At 41.0% G+C, this 20,495-nt stretch overlaps 1 protein-coding gene across 6 annotated transcripts in view; it reads left to right on the top strand.

Moving 5' to 3' along the window:
• The window catches only part of plekhg2 (pleckstrin homology domain containing, family G (with RhoGef domain) member 2), a 104,755-nt gene that overhangs the window by 53,155 nt on the left and 31,105 nt on the right, over nucleotides 1–20,495 (top strand). For all 6 annotated transcript variants that reach the window (XM_029518492.1, XM_029518494.1, XM_029518493.1 and 3 more), the window contains 3 exons: nucleotides 32–132; nucleotides 17,859–17,925; nucleotides 18,227–18,273. In XM_029518492.1, coding sequence (XP_029374352.1) covers nucleotides 32–132; nucleotides 17,859–17,925; nucleotides 18,227–18,273 — 215 coding nt within the window. The remainder of the gene's footprint in view (nucleotides 1–31; nucleotides 133–17,858; nucleotides 17,926–18,226; nucleotides 18,274–20,495) is intronic.

The raw sequence follows: 20,495 nt of genomic DNA on the forward strand, positions 1-20,495 counted from the left end.
TTGATGTTGATGACATCTTTTTTGTGTGCAGGACTATCTCGGCTGTATCATCGACTGTGGAGACCTGCCCCTGAAACCAGAGGAGGTCAGCACCCTCTTCTGCAACATAGAGGACATCTATGAGTTTAACAGGTAACCTGCCAATTGCTCCTCTTGGCTATGTAGTGAGTGTGGTTTTTTGTAGCCAAAGTAAAGCCAGGACACCACTTCTGTTCATTTCTAGATTCAGCATTCAGTCCTTTTTCTAGTTTAAGTAGTTTCATTCTGTTTCATGAGGTCAATCACACTTTTTTTGTAAATGGAGTCAAAATCATGTTATCTATATTCTAATGCACTCTGTTTCTTTCTTAATACATAAGAAACAGAAAATTAAAAAAATTAAACAGTAAACGGTGCTACGTGATTATCAGGGGACCCTGAGAGACAGAGAGAGTTTAGAACCACCTGGACACACACAAGGCTGTCTACCCAAGGAAATAGAAATTCATTATCAAATGTAAAGTGGAAAAGTAAGCCTGGCATAGAGCAAGGGAAATGCCTGCAAGATACAGGAAGTAATGGTGATGTGAACACAGAAGTGGAGCCTTCCACACAAAGTTGCCTCAAGTCAACAAGCAGAATGTCATAGCATCATAGCATTGAGCTGGTATTCTGCCTCTTTGCTAGTTATGGCTTTAGAATGTCTAGTACAAGGAGTGGCAAAACCTTGTTTCAGAAAGGCAAGTAGGGGTGGAAGAGGCAGAAGCCAACAGGATGGTAGGGAGGGGGCAACAATTAGCGTGGTCTGGTTGGAAAAGTGTACTACAACAAAAATCCCCTGATCTTACATCTGGTAAACAGATGCCAATCACCTACCTTGGTCCCCTGGAGGAAGCACCTTAAACTAGTTTAGCAGCTACCCAAAAGCCCTAGTATAGAGGGACCATGACCCCCAGGTCATATGTGATGATGCATGCAAATCAAATCAAATCAGATTTATTTGTATAGCGCCAAATCATAACAAAGTTACATCAAGGCACTTTACATATAGAGCAGGTCTAGACCAAACTCTTTATAAATTTATTTAAAGAGACCCAACAGATCCCCCGATGAGCAAGCACTTGGCAACAGTGGCAAGGAAAAACTTCCTTTAAGAGGCAGAAACCTCGAGCAGAACCAGGCTCAGGGGGGGCGGCCATCTGCCTCGACCGGTTGGGTTGAGAGTGGGAGAGAGAGAGAGAGAGAGAGAGAGAGAGACAGGCATTGGGGGGGGGGGGGGGTGAAGATGCAAGATGAATCAGTCTGTAAATAGTGTTGTGTTTGCACAATGATTTTGATGATGTTGAAGATTTGGTCTACTGTTCATAAGCTTCATAATCTCATAGCCATGCAAGCCTGACAGTTTGGATTGGTTGAGACACATTTTGGTCATAACGAAAGTAATCCAATTTACGATTAAAACACTACAACATAATTCTAAGTCTCATTCGGTACAGTCTGAGATGTTTTCCCATTTTCATTTACCAGAGGAGACCTGCTGAATCAAGAGGATCATACATTTTTTGGTAAATTCGGGTCTGGAACATACTTTGTGGTTAACATATTTTGTCTCAGAGTCCCATAAAGACAGACTGGGTGATAAGCTGGTGCTGGAACACTGAGATGCAGAGAGGCATGAGTGATCTGAGCGAAGTACAAACTGCCAGAGCTGTGGGTTTGATTCTTACCAGGATAATTTAAGAATAAAAAAAAGTGCGCTGTTAGGTTTTTTGGGGGGTGAAACTGTGCAGCAGCTGTTGCACTAATATGATCAGGTTTGACTGAGCAGGACTGCTGAGTGATATTCCACCCTGCTTCACACACATACAGTTAGAGTGAGAGCGAGTGCCTATTTCTATGTCACGCTAGTTTGAATGATTGGCCATGGTGTGTTCAGTCAAACAGCCTGGCTCACGGCTGAAGTGCATTATGGTTGTTTTTACAGCCCAGATTCCTCCACATCAGTTTACAGAAAAGTGTGTGTGTGTGCACATGCACTGCAGTTGTACTTGGACAGCTGGCTGCGGTGAGAGCAAAGTGAGATCTATTTATGCTGATTACAGCAGTGTTTCAGTAAACTGTAGATCAGATGATGTCAAGACATTCACATTTTAACTGGATTCAATTTGTGTAACTTTGGCCAAAGAACGTGTCCGCTGCCTTCAGGCTTTTACTGACTCTGCAGAAAACATAGGGACTCATCAGCTTTGGCTCTCACTTTATTTAGTTTGTGTTCTAAGTCTTTAGTTTTTGATGTTAATCTTTTTTAGTTTGAGGTAAGTACACTATAAAACAGGGTATTTATTAGGGGGTCACAGCAACTGTGTTATTGTGTCAGGATGATGTTGAGGGTGGAGGTGCTGCCGGAATGAGGACCCAAAAGTAGGAGCCACGAGAACCAGGTAGAGGTCAAAATAAATACTTTTAATGAACAAAAAAAAAAACAAAACAAAACAAAACAAAACCCAAAACCACAAAATAACAGACACTGTGACGAACAAAATGAAAAACTACAAAATAACTGAGATAAGGGACAACAGGTAGACACAGGCACAGAGACATGCAAAGACACAAGCAGAGAGAGGAAGGAGTCAGGAAACCAGGCAGACCAAATCAGACAACATACATTGAGGGACAGCAAACATACGATCAGGAGACACACACAAAGCCGCAGGCAGAGAGACAGGCATCTGACATGGGCTAAACAGAAAACAGGACTTAAATACAGTGACTAGACAAGACACAGGTGAAACACATTAGGGCAGGGGACGCAATCAGCACGAGGGAAACTGAACAAGAACAAGATTTTCAAAATAAAACACAAACAAAACTCAATCCCTGACCATTGACGAACTGAACAACACAGTCAGGGTAGAGTAAAAAGCAGGTCAGTTCTACCCCTCACTCCTACTCTCCACTTTCTCTGTATATGGTTTCTTTTGTTTGAAAAAAATCAAAATCAAAAAGATAAAGACAGATAAAGACAAAAAGACATAAAGACAAACTGAAAGCCTCCTAATGGCACCTTCCAAACGATGGGTGATGTCACAGTTGATTGAAATTTGATGTCAACGAAACACAGGATTGCCTTATGATTGAGGACTTTGCATATATTTACTCTGAAATTTAGCTTTGGGACGAATTTCCACAGAGACTCAAACTGCTACAGTCAGATCAAAGGAATCACAGCAGTTACCAGAAACAAAATATTTGAAAAAAACCCTGGGCCTGGGGCCTTTTGCATGTTGCATGCATGCATGTTCTCCCCGTGTGTTTGTGGCTTCCCTCCAGGTTATCCAGCTTTCTCCCACAGTCCAAAGATATGCACCTTTTGATTTAGTGGCGACTCTAAATTCCCCTTAAATGTCAATGGCTGTTTTTCTCTACATTTTGGCTCACACGGGGAATCCTGCCCTCGCACAATATGAGCTGGGATTGGTCCTAGGCCCCCCGCAACTGTGATGGATAAGCAGCATAGATGATGGTTGGATGGCAGTTGTGTGAAGAAACCAGTGTGGTTTTTAAGAAGTCTCCCTGTTCTAATTAAGGACACTGGAGTTCTTAATAAACTTCAGAACATGTGATCACAGAAATAAAAAAAATAAAAAAAACCCTATTCCACTTGTCTGCCCTAAAAACAGAGAGAGTAGTCTATGACTGCAGAGAGAGCAGAGCAAACAGAGAGAGCAGTCATAGACTGCTCTCTCTGTTTTTGGGGCCTTTTCAACAATAAACCAAAGCATCAACAAGTAACTGGCAACTGTCCAAAAGACCAGTGGTGCATTTCTGTACAGCATCTGTTCATTTGCATTGTGAACTGTGATCGATACATATTTTTCCATGGTTTGAAATGAATCTATTAGTTCCAACCCACAACTCACCAAACATGTTCTAATGTTTGTAGAAGTTTAAAAGGAAACATAATTTGTAGAAGTTATAAAAGTAGAAAGAGAGTTGAGCACACCCAAACAATCAGTCAAATATTTCTCACTGTCATCAATCAGAGGGGCATCACACACAAACTTATACCACAGAAATACACAGAAGAAATTATTTGTGTGTATGTATGAGTACATTTGCGGGCAGAGGGGCTTGGGTGTGGATTTAGGGCAGTGGAGGGGGAGAGGGGCGGCTAAAGCCTGGGAAGGAAGCTGTTAAAATATGTCACAGGCACATACACATACACACATAACAGTCCACAGCCCTGCTGAGAGTCCTGTTTTCACACTTCCCTTTCTTTGTGTCAGACCCAACACACACAGACACAAACACATACTCTCGCACACACAGAGGAACATTGCCATGGACCGACACACATACACACATACTTAAACACTCACTAACACAAGAGAAAATTTGTGTGAGTACAAACACACAGTTTTCATTCCATCCAGGCTTCCTGCCCCTGGTTCTCATGGGAAATATATAAGAGGGAGGGAGGGAAGCAGAGAGGGAGGCAGGGCAGGAGATGGGGTGGGGGCTGCATCTCCATGTTTCTCTCTGCAGTTAATTAGCTTTTATTAAATGAAGTAAATTAGTTAATAATGAGGTAAGGAAAGTTCTGAGAAATCCCATCATTTACTTCCCTTGCTCTTTTTCTCGCGCTGTGTCTGTCTCTCCATTTCTCACTCTCTCTCTCAGGGTCGTACAGAGTTTGTCAAAAAATTCCTGACCTGATTTTTCTCTTTCTTTGTCCTAGAAAGGAGAGAAAATAAGAAAACCCCCGGTCCCCTGTTCTCACTCCTTCTCTCCTCTCTCTGTCTCTCTCACTGTCTCTAACAGGCACACACACACACACACACACACATACACAGCACCAGATGGGCAGACATAACAAGTCCAGTATGGCTACATCATCCAGCATAGTTCAGACATGACACCATGTTCAGGTCAGTGAGGGCTGGTGCTTAGTTGTGATTGGTTAGTGAGTTCAATTCCAGAACAAATGCACAGAACATTCTCATGTGCACCATGGAAAACAGGTAAGAGGATAGCACCGAAAAGTTGTGGATTTCCTCACAGTTCATTTGTCCAAAAGGACCAGCGGCCAGTCTATCTGTAGCAGTCATGAGTTGAAGATGTTTCCGTCAGCTTTGGCAGCCACACAGCTCCAAGCTCTCAACTTTGACGACATCATCATCAGTGCTGTTTTCCCTGTGGTGCACTGGGCCAGGGCTCAACAGTTGATTAACTGATAAACTGTTAGCTGTGATCTCCCACTTGTATTTATTAGTGAATTCTTGTTTATTTTGTTTTTCTTTATTGTCTAATCTAGAAAACATTTTTTTCTTAAACCGTCAAAAAAAAAACAAAAAAAAACATTGTAGTAAGGGTAAAGTAGTAAGAGCCTAAAAAAGTCTCACACACGTCAAGTTACTCTTGATCTGCAAATGTTACCCAGAAACTGGATAAACCGTGTGTGCTTCTCGCAGGTTATTAGCTGTGGCTTATTATGCTGAGACAGGAATATTACACACAGGTAAAAAGCATAACAATGCCCCATTTTATGTGAAATTGAAGTAAGAGTCGTCCACACTGTTGGCAACACAGGGTGTCCTATGTTGGGTTGGTCACTTGACAAAAAAATAAAAAATAAAAATACAGGCCATAAATGTAGAGTAAATCCACAGACATAGTCAAATGATTTCATAAAGTCAGCAAGATTAATGCCACACCATACATGTCATTATTAGAGCGGGGAGGTTCCTGAATCTGAATACACAAGGTCAGCGGACTCACCCACAAGACTCTTGAATCAGATGAGTTAGGTGAACTGGTTCACTCAAGTCAGCAGACAGAATTAGATCATTTGGTTCACTGAATTCACTCCAGTTAAAATAAAAGTTAAAATAAATATTACAAAAAGCAAGAAGTTAAACACACTAGTGTTTGTTGTGTGGTTAAGATACTTTATGTGTGTGCTACAATGACGCTATTTGTGCTTAAGATGAGTTTGTACATATTTTAGGAGCAGGGATTTTTAACCTGTTAAGCTGGATAGGGGCCGACTATAAAATGTAGCAAAACGGGATAATTTGTGTTTACTTATTCAAGCTGCCAATCCTAATGTCTACAAAACAGGACCAAAAACATATTTTAGTGCAAAGGTTAATGTTCAGAAATGATATATATAAAATCCGATCTGTAGCAGAAAAGAACACTTTGTATGATCATAAATCTAAGTATGGCCACTTTTGTCGTCTTACGAAAGGGGAAAAGCTACTGCATTGAATACATATAATAATATTAACTAATCAAAAAACTGCAACACCCAGTTGAGGTCAAATCCCTGTGTAAGGATCCTGATTGCTGGAGGCCATTACAAGTGACAGAAATAAGGTGACGACGTTTCATTGTATCTGAGACGCAAACAAGTAAAAATGTAAAAATTTCTAATAAGTCTGGTTCCAACAGTGAGTCAGTTTTCATAGTTTTCAGTATTAAAATGTCCAACAGTGGAGATGAAATATGGTAAAATATGGCATAGATATGATTATTTATGGTACAAAAAACTGTTTGGCTCTTGACAGCTAATCCTCACCTTCATGACAACTGTACAAGGGTGAATTTTTATTGAGCCCACTTGATTTCATTTTATTAAGCCTTAAAGTTGTTACAGCATGTACATGGACAAGAAAGGTGAGAGTTGTCACTTTGCTTAGCATCATGTTAGTGTTTTAGAAGTGTTTTAGTGCCAATACCAAACGGGACTGGAAGAAATTCTGGCAAACTCAGGCTTCAGTTAGTTTTTTTTGGATCTGGAAGAGACTTGTGACCATGTCCCCCGGGGAGTCCTGTGAGTTATTTAGGAGTGCAGGGTGGATGGCGCATTTTTACAGGCAGGTTCTGTTCATAATTTTCATGGACACAAGTTCTAGATGCAGTCAAGTAAGATTACCATATGATCCTGTTGGCTTTGTTAGCCTCCAACTGGGAGTGGCTGAGCTTGCAGCACTCCTAGGTCTGAGTTGGGGAGGAGTTACTCTGCCAAGAGGAGTTCAAGTATGTTGGGGTCTTGCTCACAAGTGAGGGACAAATGGAGCTGGAGATGGACAGATTGATCAGATGGTAATTTACAGGTCCATCAATGTTCCAACCAACCCCCTTCGTCACTCTATAGGTAGTGACTGAAAGAGCCAAGTTGCAAATACAAGTGGCCGAAATGAACTTTCAATTTTAGGTGGCCAAGCTAAGCGTTAGCTTGAGATCAGCCATCTGGGAGTGGCTCAAGGTAAAGCTGCTACTCCTTCAGATCAAGAGAGGCCAGTTGAGGTGGTTCGGATATCTGGTTAGGGGGCCTCAGAAACTCTTCAACAGGGAGGTGTTCCAGGCATGCCCATCTGGGGAGAGACCCCAGGTCAGACCTCAGACCTGCTGTAGGGATTACATCATTTGGCTAGAGTGGGAACACCTTGGGATCCTTCTAGAGGAGCTGGTGGAGGTGGTGGGAAGAGGAATGTCTTGGCTTCCCTCTTGAGGCTGCTGTCCCAGGAACTGGTTAAACAAAAGCAAACAAGGTGAGATGAGATGAGAAGAAAAATTCAAAGTGATAATTTGTTTTCTGACACATGTCAGAGTCGAAAAATCCTACATTCAAAGGTTTTACATGAGTTAGAATTTTTCACTATTCCTAATTTATTTCTGACTCTTCACCTTTGCCAATAGGGGAAACTATAACACCAACATACCAGATGAAGGATTAGAGCTTCCATTACCTGGCTGTCAAAGAGGGAGTAAAAAGGTGAAGATAATTCAGACTCACCGTCCTGCGGTGCATCTGATTCAGTGCTGGATCAGAATCTAGACAGCAGTGACAATGCTGCTGATTAATAGCTGTTACTTAGACTTGTCTTAGTCTCATATTTGTGAAGCATTAATTTAGTTCAGGTTGTGCATCATATGCAGTAAAAGATCCGAAACGAGTACTCCATGAGTGAATAAGTAGCACAGATCATGTCACATACCATCTAAGGTCTGATTCAATCTGGGGATCTTTTCTTTTGCTCCCTGTCCGCTTCTTCGCTGTAGATGTTGTTGTTGGTGCGGCTGCTAAAGTAGTACAGACGTATCTCTTTGCACTGCAAAGGCCTGTTCCTCTACTATTTTTCCTACTGCTTCCAAAAGTTCCTAATCTGGACCACAAGCTAAGCAGTGTCAACTGTGTGATATGGTTTGTGAAATGCTGTTCCTGAAGCCTTGACTCTGTAAATTGGAGGTTGGGCATCTTGTTTATCTCTTTAGAAGGAACAATTAGAAGCATTTGTTCAATCATACAGTCAACAAGTCATCCCCTGCTTTATGGTCTTTTTAAATAATTTTCACATAGAATTCCATAGAATCTGACATTTTTTCTCTTCCTTTTTTTTATTTTTATATATATATTTTTACAACCATTGGAATAGCAACATGACGGTCATGAGATAGAATGCAGGTTTAAAGTTCTCCAGCACTGGCTTCATTTATTAGCTATGGAGTCTCTATCTAGTCTTATACACATAATCTGTAACCAACTTTGCTCAAAACGCTTTCTAAGTTGTGAGTGATAATCAGTGACATATTTTGTATTTTGATGTGTGTCAGAAATACCTCAGATGTGAAACATGAGACCTTTAGAGAGAGGAGAGAAAGGGCTCTGCCTTTTTTATCTGGTACCCCTCTAAAAAACACACAAGGATACAGACTATATGGAACATACATGTTCATCATACTTTAACAATCAGCTTGACATTGACCTGAGGAAAGAAGTAATCTGTCAGTGCCAACATCACCAACCCTCATATGATTAAGGTAATTAAGCAAGTGTTTTCTGTTCGCTTATATAACTTTCCTCATCATCATCCTTATCCTCCTTCTCCTCACTCACCTCCACAGTCTATCATCAGTTTAGTTAAGCAGCATACCTGGAATGCCACAAAGTCAGCTGCTGTTTATCACTCTGTTAAAGAATTGACTTGCTCTGTGCAAAGATGAAAAACAGACCCTGGCCCCGGGTGTTTGGTTTGGCTCCAGCCCACAGAGGAGGGTCCAGCCGAGTTACTCAGGGTTCAGGTGTCAATGGGTCATGTGGGTTTAGGAGTAGGTTTGTTTATTCAGCAGCTAAAACCCCTGGGAAAAAAAGTATTTCAGTTCATGTGTACAACATTATCATATATATATTGTTGAGAAGATGAACTGAAAAAAGTACATTTAAAATCATTAAAAATTTTGACTGGACCCTCTTAACTTTAGTTAAGAGAAAGAGAGTACCAAGTTGTATAGTTGGGTGTCATCGCTGTGATGAAGCACAGGCAGAGCGCAACCCAGACTCACTGAGAGTTTATGATCACATCAACCTATAAAGTTGTTTTTGTGTCTGAAACTCTGCAAGAAGCAGAAGCGGAGATACTCTCCTTTGATTGGCTGACTCACTTATTTCAACAGCTCCAGGTAGAAGCCTGAGAGAGCAGATGTAAAACTACACTGAGAAGGTTTTTACAATTACAGTTACAGTTAAACGCTTGATTGAAACAAGCAGCAGCCAACCAGAGGCTACAAAAAAACACATTTCAAAAGAGAAGAGAAAGAATAAATGATGAGGAAGATTCAAAACTATTTAGATAGAGACAACAGAGATAATCACAGCAGCAGTTTACCCAAATACAGCGGCCACTCTGTGAGACACGAGTAGAAAATTATTGTTTCTTCTTTCTCTTTAAATTATCACTGTAGAAGAAAAATCAACAACAACAACAACAACAACAAAAAAACAACTAAAATTGTCTTTTACCAGTTGCTGTTGTCCAGTTACATATACAGGATTTTAGCAGAAGCTTGAACCGCCCTTTCGTGAACATATTTTCTGAATGGTCTATAATTCAATCACTGTTTCAAATGCAGTTGTCACGAGATGGACCCAACTGATGCTAAACTGAAACTAGCTGAGACAGGAATGAATTGGTAGAGACTGAATTGAATCAACTGAAGATAGACTGAAACCAATAAAGAGTTAAATGAATCAGTTTAGCCTAGGCTGAAACCAATTGAGAGTGGACTGAAACCAAGTGAGACTAGACTGATTGAAGATGAAACCATTCATTCATCCATCAATTTTCTATCGCTTATCTGTTTCTGGGTCGCGGGGGCTGCTGGAGCCAGTCCCAGCTCACACTGGATGACGTACACCCTGGACAGGTCACCAGTCCTTTGCAGAGCCAACAACCACTCACACACACACTCAGACCTACAGACAATTTAGAGTCACCAACTAACCTAAACATGATGTCTTAGGAAGTGGGAGGAAACTGGACTACCCGGAGGAAACCTAGGCAGACACAGGGAGAACATGCAAACTTTTATTGTTGGGCAACAGTGCTAACCATTATGCCAATATGCTGTTCCAAGATGAAACCAAGTGATACTAAATTGACACCAGCTAAAACAAGTTGATACCAGGCTGACATCATAATAATAATAAATCTTTATTACTGTTAAACTCAGTATTTTCTTCTACGTTTTTTGTAGTTTCTTATTGTTCTCAACATTTTTGACTTTATTCCGATTGGAAACATCTTTTCAGTCCTGCGTCTCATTAAAAGCTGTATTTGTCTTTTCATTTATGTCTTCTCTGATCAAGAACTCATCCTCACTGTCTCTTTATTTTTCTACATTTTCTCTCTGTCATATTGAATCGTTTTCAAATCATTTGTATTTATTTGTATAGCGCCAAATCATAACAAAGTTACATCAAGGCACTTTACATATAGAGCAGGTCTAGACCAAACTCTTTATAAAATTATTTAAAGAGACCCAACAGATCCCCCGATGAGCAAGCACTTGGTGACAGTGGCAAGGAAAAGAGCAGAAACCTCGAGCAGAACCAGGCTCAGGGGGGGGCGGCCATCTGTCTCGACCGGTTGGGTTGACAGTGGGAGAGAGAGAGAGCGAGAGAGAGTGAGACAGGCATTGAGGGGGGGTGGTGTAGGCAGGAACATGTTGCTGCATGAAGTTCATGGAGTTGAGCTATAATACAGAATTCATGAAATATTGGACCAGCAGGTGTTGCAGGAACATGGGATGGAGATGAGTCACCACCTGCAGGATGAGGACAGGGAGAGAGAGGAGAGGAACTGGGAGAGACAGAGACTTTGGCAGAACATGGTCAGTAAATGCAGTATAAATGCTTAGAACTGGGTGAAACTGTGTTTTTTTAAGAAGGATGGTTCTTATCAACGCATGCAAGGCGGGAGGAGGGAGAGCGAGCGAGACGGAGGGAGAGAGAAAGAGGGAGAGGGGGAGACAGGGTGACAGGGAGAGACAGACAAAGAGAGAGAGAGAGAGAGAGAGAGAGGGAAGCTCAGTCCTTCCCCCAGCAGCCTAGGCCTACAGCAGCATAGCTAAAGAGTAGAGGACTTTAACATTTTAACTGTAAGCTCTGTCATACAGAAAGGTTTTAAGCCTGGTCTTGAAAGTTACTAAAGAGTCCGCCCCCCGGACCGATACTGGAAGTTGGTTCCATAGAAGAGGAGCCTGATAACTGAACGATCTGCCTCCAGATTTACTCTTGGAGACTCTAGGAACCACAAGTAAACATCCATCTAGAGAGCAGAGTGGCCTGCTAGGACAGTAAGGAACTATCTCTCTGAGATATGATGGAACTTGGCCATTAAGAGCTTTATATGTTAAAAGAAGGATTTTAAATTCTACTCCATATTTTACTGGCAGCCAATAAAGAGCAGCTAACACAGGAGAGATGTGATCTCTTTTCCTAGTTCCTGTTAATATTCATGCAGCAGCATTCTGAAGTCCAGATAGTCCAGATAGTAATGAGTTACAGTAGTCCAGCCTAGAAGATACAAATGCATGGACTAGTTTTTCTGCATCATCCTGAGAAAGGATGTTTCTGATTTTCCTAATGTTTCTCAGGTTGAAGAAAGCTGCCCGACTAACTTGTTTTATGTGAGGGACAAAGAGGATTGGTCCAAGTACCAAACCCTGTGGGACTCCATAACTGACTACAGTGCATGAGGAGGAGCTGTTGTTAACATGAACAAACTGATGTCTAACTGATAAATAGGATTTGAACCACCTTAGTGCAGTTCCTTTAATCCCAATTTCATGTTCCAGTCTCTGTAGTAAAATTTTATGATCTATGGTGTCAAATGCAGCACTGAGATCTAGAAGGAGAAGTATGGAGGCTGATCCATTGTCTGAAGCCATTAGAATGTCATTGGAGACTTTAACCAGTGTTGTTTCTCTGCTATGATGGGCTCTAAATCCTGACTGAAACTCTAGCTAGCTCTGAGAGATTCAGAGGTGAGAATGATTCCAGATGTAAAAGAGGCATTGCAGTTGATTCAGAGGTTGCTGTACTCAGTAGAATATTATTGTTTAATGTAGGTAAGAGCTGATGAAGTCTTTCTCTGATTGTGAGAATTTTATCTGTAAAAAAGTTAATAAAATCATCACTGTTTAGAGCTAAGGGGATCACTGGTTCAACTGAGCTATGGCTCTCTGTCAGCCTCGCTACAGTGCTGAAGAGAAACCTGGGTAATATGTAAGTAATATGAACTTCTAGCACTGCAGAGAGCTTTTTTGTATGTCTTTAAGCTATCGTTCCAGGCTCTGTGAGACTCTTCCAAGTTACTGGAACGCCAATTTCTTTCTTATTTCCTTGATATCTGCTTTAACCCTCCTGTTGTGTTTGGGTCAAATCTGACCGATTTACAACTTAAAACACATAAATATTGCATTTTACATCTGATTGCCTCAAGGCCTTATGATATCCTCCACACTATGCACTTGAATATATAAAAGTGATGATCACCTCTTTCATTGAATTTTGAGTATTTTAATCAACCTTGTTACACCTGTGGTGTTCCCACATAGGAACATAACCGCCATAGGAAATTAATGGGTATCCAGACTATATTCATCCATCAGACAGAAAACATCCCCATGCACACCACCCCAACTCACTCACTCACACACACATTTCAGACAGATGGAGAGGGAGAGGCACCTGAGGAGACATTCCAGTCCAAGAGTGGACACTTGCCCTGGTCTTCATCCCCCCAGGACAGAGGAAGTAGAGCAAGAGTGGAAAACATCATAAAGATGACGCCAGGGCCAACACGGTATGCAACATCTCATGTGAATGACATCAAATCCAGCTTCCAGCTCTTTTTACCAGAGTCCATTGAGGGAATTATACTCGAGATGACAAACCTGTAGGGAAAGCGTGTGTTTGGGGACACCTGGAGAGAAATTGACCTGGTAGACCTCCAAGCCTACATAGGTCTGTTGATTTTAGCTGGAGTATATCACTCAAACAATGAGGCTACAAAAAGTCTGTGGGATGCAGAGTCTGGGAGGCCTATACTCTGGGCAACTATGTCCTTACAACAGCTTCATGTCCTTTCAAGAATTATTCTATTTGATAACAGACATACACGACCCGTCCGCTGGTGAAATGACAAACTGGCTGCCATCAGGAACATTTGGAACAGGTGGGTGGAGCGCCTACCACTTATGTACAACCCAGGCCCTGACGTGACAGTTGATGAGCGCCTGGTTCCTTTCAGAGGTCGCTGTTCCTTCAAGGTGTACATTTCAAGCAAACCAGGGAAATAAGGAATAAAGATCTGGGCAGCATTGGTGACTCCTCTTATTCAAAGGTGCCAGCACATTCCCTGCACACCGGCCTCTGCCAGTCTGGTTAGGAGTGTGCAAGCCCCAGCCCCAGCCACTGCCCTGGCTGCTCTCCCCCAACAAGGAAAAGGAAAAAGGCAGAAAAGGAAGTGCTGTGAGCTCTGTGCCCCCAGAGACAACAAAACAAGCCTGAGATGCTGCAAATGTGATGCCTATGTTTGCAAGGCCCACTCTGACCTGAGTTTGGTCTTTGGTTTTCCATTTAGTTTTTACATTACATGTTCATATTGTAATACATTTTCAGTGCCTATTTGTATTTTCACTGCAGTTATTTCATGTCTAATTCTATAAATTCATGTTAAACACTACTTTGAGACATTGTTCATAGCTAAAGAATGTTGAATAAAAATTTGGTAGTGAAAAATGGTTTCTGTGCTAATTTAAGAGCAGTTAAAACAGACCGGTCAATTTTGACCGGGAACACTAAAGTAAGGGGCGGGAGGTGAACACGACCAGATGGTTAAGGCACGGATGTGGGAATTATACCAGGGAGCCAGCCTCCTCAGTTTGATTACTTTCTTTTTGAGAAGGGCGGCATCGTCAAGATTTGAACACAGTGTGGCCATAGTGCTAATCACAAGGTCATCAACCTGCGTATGGGAGAAATCCTCATTTCAATTTAGATATGGCATTGTTGGGAATGATGACCAAATGTTCTCTTTAAATTTAGCCACAGGAGCTTCAAATAAACATCTTCTATAGCTGAATTTACATTGGTGATAATGAGAGACTGGATTTTAGCTCATTAAATAATAATGTTCTGCGGTGCAAGCTGGTACTGTGTGTGTATGTGTGTGTGTTTGATGAGGACATAAAGCTGAGAAAATCACTTTAGTAAATTTAAGCTCCTGTCCATTGTCTTGTGGTCCAGCTGTGACCAACCAGTAAACTGGATAATACCAGGAAGTAGAATTTGTATACTGAATATGGGCTTTAAAACACAAAAGTGCTGCTAACTACTGCTGTTAAAACTCCTCCTAAATTCCAAGAGGGTTGACAGTGCTCCTGTTTGTTTGATGTGGTGAGAATATGATCTCTGTTGATGAATCACCTTCAGGTAAAAACCTCCTGACCACTTGACACTGAAGGATTCCAAGAGAAGCTGTCAGTGATAGGACCACTTCCATGAACCCACTAACCCACTACCTCAATACATCAACAAACTATATTTTATTTTTGTTTTGACCAGTATGCCAAACTGGCAGAGAATTATGTATTGTGATTTTCGGTAATGTCACATTTGAAGGGTGAATGGGGAAAAGTGTTCATGTGAGCCTGTTAGTTGTGATTCTGAATTTTAGATATAGAGGATTTCTGGCATGGTTTCTGTTACCTTCTCAAGGCTACTGTGTAACTACAACTGGTTCATGTTGGGTTCAGGCTCTCATTGGTACCCTCGCAGCTCAGCAGTTCAGTTTGCAGCCCTTTGCTCCTCATTTCTGACTTGATTGTTAAACCCTATTAAGTCCTGTCTGGTTTAGTTCCTTGGTGTTTCCTTCTGTGGTCCAGCTCTGTGGGCCTGCTTGGTGCCATTTTGTCAGTGCCAGACTCTTTTCATTCAAGTTGTTGTTAGTTAGGAACCTGTAGGAACCTTATTTAACTAGTTGTTTGGTCATGTTCATTCATATTTGAATATTTGATATTTCAGTTTCAGTTTTCTGTCTTGTTTCCTTTTCTCCTTTGTTGTTTACTCCTCATGTCCTTTTTTGTCTCAACTCTCACACATGAACACAAAATGTAAAAGTTTTCTGTTCTTTCTCTCCTTATTTTTACAGTCATCTGATGTAATGTAAAATGCATTTAAGTGTAAGATCCCTCAACTGCAATAATTGAGAGTCCAGCAACTCCAGTATTTCCTGACATATTGTTCAGTGAGCTGCATTTTTCAGATAGTCATCAGAATTTTGACTTGTGTTTCTGCACAGCAACAAGAATCAAGTTCCAGGAAGTGCAAGCCAAATGCGAACTTCTCGGAGGCTTTTCCAGAAGTTCTCAGTTGCATGCATTGCAGTTAATTTTACTACTCAAGCTCTCATGAAGATCTAAGTCTTATCTTATCTAATCTTATCAACAAATTAAACAAACCCATGACACTAATATGACAGCTAGGCGCTAGACAACTGAAACATCTTTCATGCCCCCAACTTCAGCAATTTAAGCTTAAACAGCTGAGTCATTTCAAAATCACTCACTTAAACAGTCATCATAAGGTTCAATATTCAAGACTGGTTTCTTTTCACTTGCATGCTTGAACACAAAACAAAGTTTGCACTCAGGTCAAGCACCATGCAATACAGTAAGTCTAGAAATGATCTATCAGAGTGCGTTCAAGTTCACCACCTCTTCTGTCTTTCTGACACTAATGAGAGGTTTTTCTCCCCACGTCAGTCCACCAGATCTTTCACCCCCTACTGGTGGAAGAACCCGTCATTGTGGGATATCAGTCCCTGCATTGCTGTGTCATTGCAAATTAAAGGAGGAATCTATAGAAACCCAAGCTGTTCTTTGTATCAGACTCTGAAGTTATTTATTTCTGCTGAAAAGACATTTCATTATTATTTTTTCACATATTTTCTGTTGTCTGCACAAAAATTCAAGACAATGAAAATTAAATGAATCATTGTGAGGAAACCTGGCTGAATGGTGGAAAAGCAAATATGAGGCAATATGTGATTTTCACAATATAATATAAGTAAGAGGGGAAATAAACTAAGTAGCATCACATACAGGCAGCGACTTCGCTTTATGCTGATTCAATCCAATGATTCTGTATCTATAATATGTCTGAGTTTTTCTCACCCACTGTATTAACGTCACACGATTCATGTGAGTCAAGTTTGCATAAGAAACTCCTATTTAAAAGAAAAAAAAAAAAAAAATCAGCGTAGTGGTTAGAGCTGTCACCCCAGAATAAGAAAGTTGCAGGTTCGGCCTGGAGACTTTCTGTGCGGAGTTTACATGTTCTCCCCATGCCTACTCTCCCTGTGTGTGTTTCCTTCACGTTTGGGTTAACTGGTGACTCTAAATTGTCTGTAGGTCTGAGTGTCTCTGTGTGTTGGCCCTGTGATTGACTGGTGACCTGTCCGGGGTGTACCCTGTCCTCACCCAGTGTGAGCTGGGATTGGCTTCAGCACCCCTGTGACCCAGAAGCAGATAAGTGGTTGCAGATGAAAAAAAATTCAGCAGTGTTTTAGTGGAAACAGAGGTATAAACATGTAAAATGCCCAAACTGCAAATCCTTAGAGATTTGAGCTGGGATGACGGCTGCACCTGTTTTCTGTCGGCAACGTTTGTCACCTTACTCTCCTCAGACACTGCTCATCAGTGACACCTCGTACTCTGCATGGAAACCATGATGAAACTTTATATGAGCCAATTATTGAGTGCTAGAATGAAGAGTCGGTGGTTCAATTCATTATTTCTGGCAAGGTAGCTTTGGTGTTTTAGGGCTCTGTGGATAAACACAATGTCCAATTGCTGAATATATGTTTCTGTTAGTGTTCTTATTGTTCATTCAACCATTCATTGTCCCGGCTGGAGCCAATCCCAGCTGAGATTAGGCAAGGGCAGGGTACACCCTGGACGTGTCATCAGTCTATTACATGGATGATATGTGCAGTTAAAAAACTAAAAAAAAAACAAAACATTTCCCAATTAGGACACCAGTAACAATGTCTTCACGAAGAAGATATTGATGTCCCTATGTGTGAAATTCATGGCATTAAAATTGGGAGAACAGATCAAGTAAAATAGTACATGTAAAGGGTGTCAGACTGTGTGGTGTGCAAGATTTATACTACAGATCCTATTTATTTATTTATCTATCCATCTGTCTGTCTATCTATACATCTATACATCTATACATCCATTCAGCAAGCCAGCCTGTAGTCAAGATCCCTATGTGACGTGATAGAGCTGACCTGTTGAGGTTTCAGAGAATACAAAAGCACAACAACACAAATGCATGATACAAATGAAGAATCTCACAGATTTGCCAACACCTTTTTGATGATCTGGAATACTGACCTGATTAGCTAAGGTTCAACCTGTGGAAACACTGACTAACTTTAAAATTGGTATGTCTTCATATTTCTGGCCAGGGACCTGCTGCAGCTCACAGTGCTCTGATCTGTAACATCTCTGTGTCTCCTCAGTGATCTCCTAGAGGATTTGGAGAGAAGTCCTCATGCTGCTGCCATTGCTGAGTGCTTTGTTGAGAGGGTGAGTAAAATGCAGTTTTGTGTGTGCAAGTGTTGTGTGTTTGGGTTGATAGTATTGATATGATATGATAGATAGAGCTGATGGCTGGTTTTCACAAATTTTATTATTTTAGAAAATGTAACCAATGTCATCAGCACATCAATGCCTATACTAACATTACAGTGTCTTCCTGAGAAATATATTTATCTGTAAGAAGCCTCTTGAAATAATGATATTTCCTGTTTTATATTGATGGAGGGATGAAAGAAAACAACTGTACCCCTCCTCCTTCGGCATTAAATATCTTCTGCCTTTTCCTTAGAGTGAAGCCTTTGACATCTACACACTCTACTGCATGAACTACCCCAAGTAAGTTCAAACACACATACACATACAATCATGCAAATGAGACCAGACTTAGGGTTCCCACCCAGATTTTCTATTCACTGTCACTATAATGGACATTTATTTAGAAAAGGGGAAAAGGTTGCAAAGAGCAGATGAGACTAAATCAAATATTGCAAGAAACTGTAACATAAAAACAGGTAGTTTTTGTTGTTGTTGTTGTTTGTGTCATGGTTCCAAAAAACAAGACCCCCACGTAAAGACAGTGAAAGTAACAACCAAGGTAGTCTGTAAGAAAATGGTGAATAAACACAAAGTGCAACAAAAAGAGGGAACAGAGGCCGAGCTCAATGTGCAAGCCAAACGAACAAAGTACAACTGAGAAAAGATAATAAAAAAAAGCGAGGCTGAAGAAATAAGCCCGAAACAAAACCAAACCACACAAGGAACCAAGGGCGAGGCAGAGGTGAGACTGATGAGGGCACCCCGCATAACTTGGGCAAAAAAGAAAAAGTACAATTACACGAAAAGATGTCACAAGGTAACTGGAAAATCACACTTTAGGGTAGACGCGAGAGTTCACCGAACAGGCTGAATACTCTGGCAGCAGGTAGATGTGCAGCAAGTGTGCCTCATCAGCCATGGTCTGAGGTAGAAACACCCACTGGGACAGAACACAGGGAGAAGGGGCAGAGGAAGCAAGAACACATAATAGGACAGGCAACACACAAACCACCAGCAAAAACATGAACCATGTAGGCGCATAAAATTGTGCTTGGTTGTGTGCTAAGAGCAATACATTATATTATATACATTATATATTGCTGTCTATTGAGAATGATATAAAACATTAACTGTTTGTGGGAAACTTTGTCAAATAAGAGTCATAAAAACTGACCAGAATTCAGGAAATATGAAATAATGACTATAAGAATAAGACACATTAACTACAAGCAAATTTCGCTGAGGAACAGAGGAAACAGTCAGGAATTATTGGAACTGCACAATGAAACAGTAAAACCAGGACTTCCAGTTCAAAGTCTGAAATCTTAAGCCAATGCTGAAGATCCTTCAACCTGCATTCTTTTTAATGGCCATGACTCCTGTGACAAAAGTTCCTGTGAGAAAAGTCTGTTTGCATGAAGTCTTGAAGTGAAAATGTCCCTGCTTTTGACTAGATTTTCTTAATTGTCTCAGTTTCTTTGTCAATGCAACATGATGTCAATTTTTTCAAATAATGTATCCATTTAGAGGAAAACAGACCAAAAAGCAGGGTTTCATCAGGGCATGATTTCGCAGTGACTGACAGATGCAAGACGTGGCAAAGAAAAGCACAGAGCAGGTCACAGCCATCTCTCACTCCTCCTCAGTTGCACCTTCTTGCTTGAATATAGTTGGATATTTCATAAAAACCAAGATGGCAATAGCCAAATTACAAACTGGGGGTTTCAAAATTCTAGCTCATAAACCAATGGTTGACGTCTCAGTGGGGTGTCGTTTGGTCAGACTCCACAACCAGCTGCACCATCACCCTCTAGGCAGCACTGACAGAGCTTCACAGTCATTTTACTTTCATATTTAAAAAGTGTGTTTGTTGAGAACTGAAACCTGTTAACACTCATCAGTATCTTTCTGTTGTCTGTTCCTAACAGACAGACTCTGAAATATGGTTTATGAGCAGAGAAATGTGTTTTAGTAGAAACATGAAGAGGAGACAAACTGCTTTATGGAACAGGAGAAGAGTCTGGAGCAACAGCTAGATGTAATCCAGCAGAACACATGCACACATGCACACACCCACCCACACACAGACAGACAGATGTTTGGCTGATTTTCTAAATGTGTGTTACTTTGTGTTTAATTAATTTAAGCAATAGAAGTGGTTTAGTACTTATCCTAAAAAGAGTGAAAACAGTCTTGTGTTCTTCATCTCTCAAACTTTTCACCTCCATTTTCGCATTGATTCTACATACAAAACTCTTATGTATGCAAAAGTGAAGCTACACATGGTGGACAGTGGGTTAGTGGGACTTGGTGTGGAATACTGGGCTAGCATAGAGCTATTTAAATAGCTGAATATGGCATACTGTTACAGTACGGTCATAATGGCCTTCTGGGCTGCAGTGCTAAAAGTACAATAGATCCAGGTTCAGAAAGGGTAAAGAGTCTGAGGTCCTGATCTCTGACAGAGAGCGACTAAATATTTAAGTGTTCAAATTTCATACTTCGTAACACACCCCATCAAT

Source organism: Echeneis naucrates, chromosome 13, assembly GCF_900963305.1.
Source record: "Echeneis naucrates chromosome 13, fEcheNa1.1, whole genome shotgun sequence".
NCBI lineage: Eukaryota > Metazoa > Chordata > Actinopteri > Carangiformes > Echeneidae > Echeneis > Echeneis naucrates.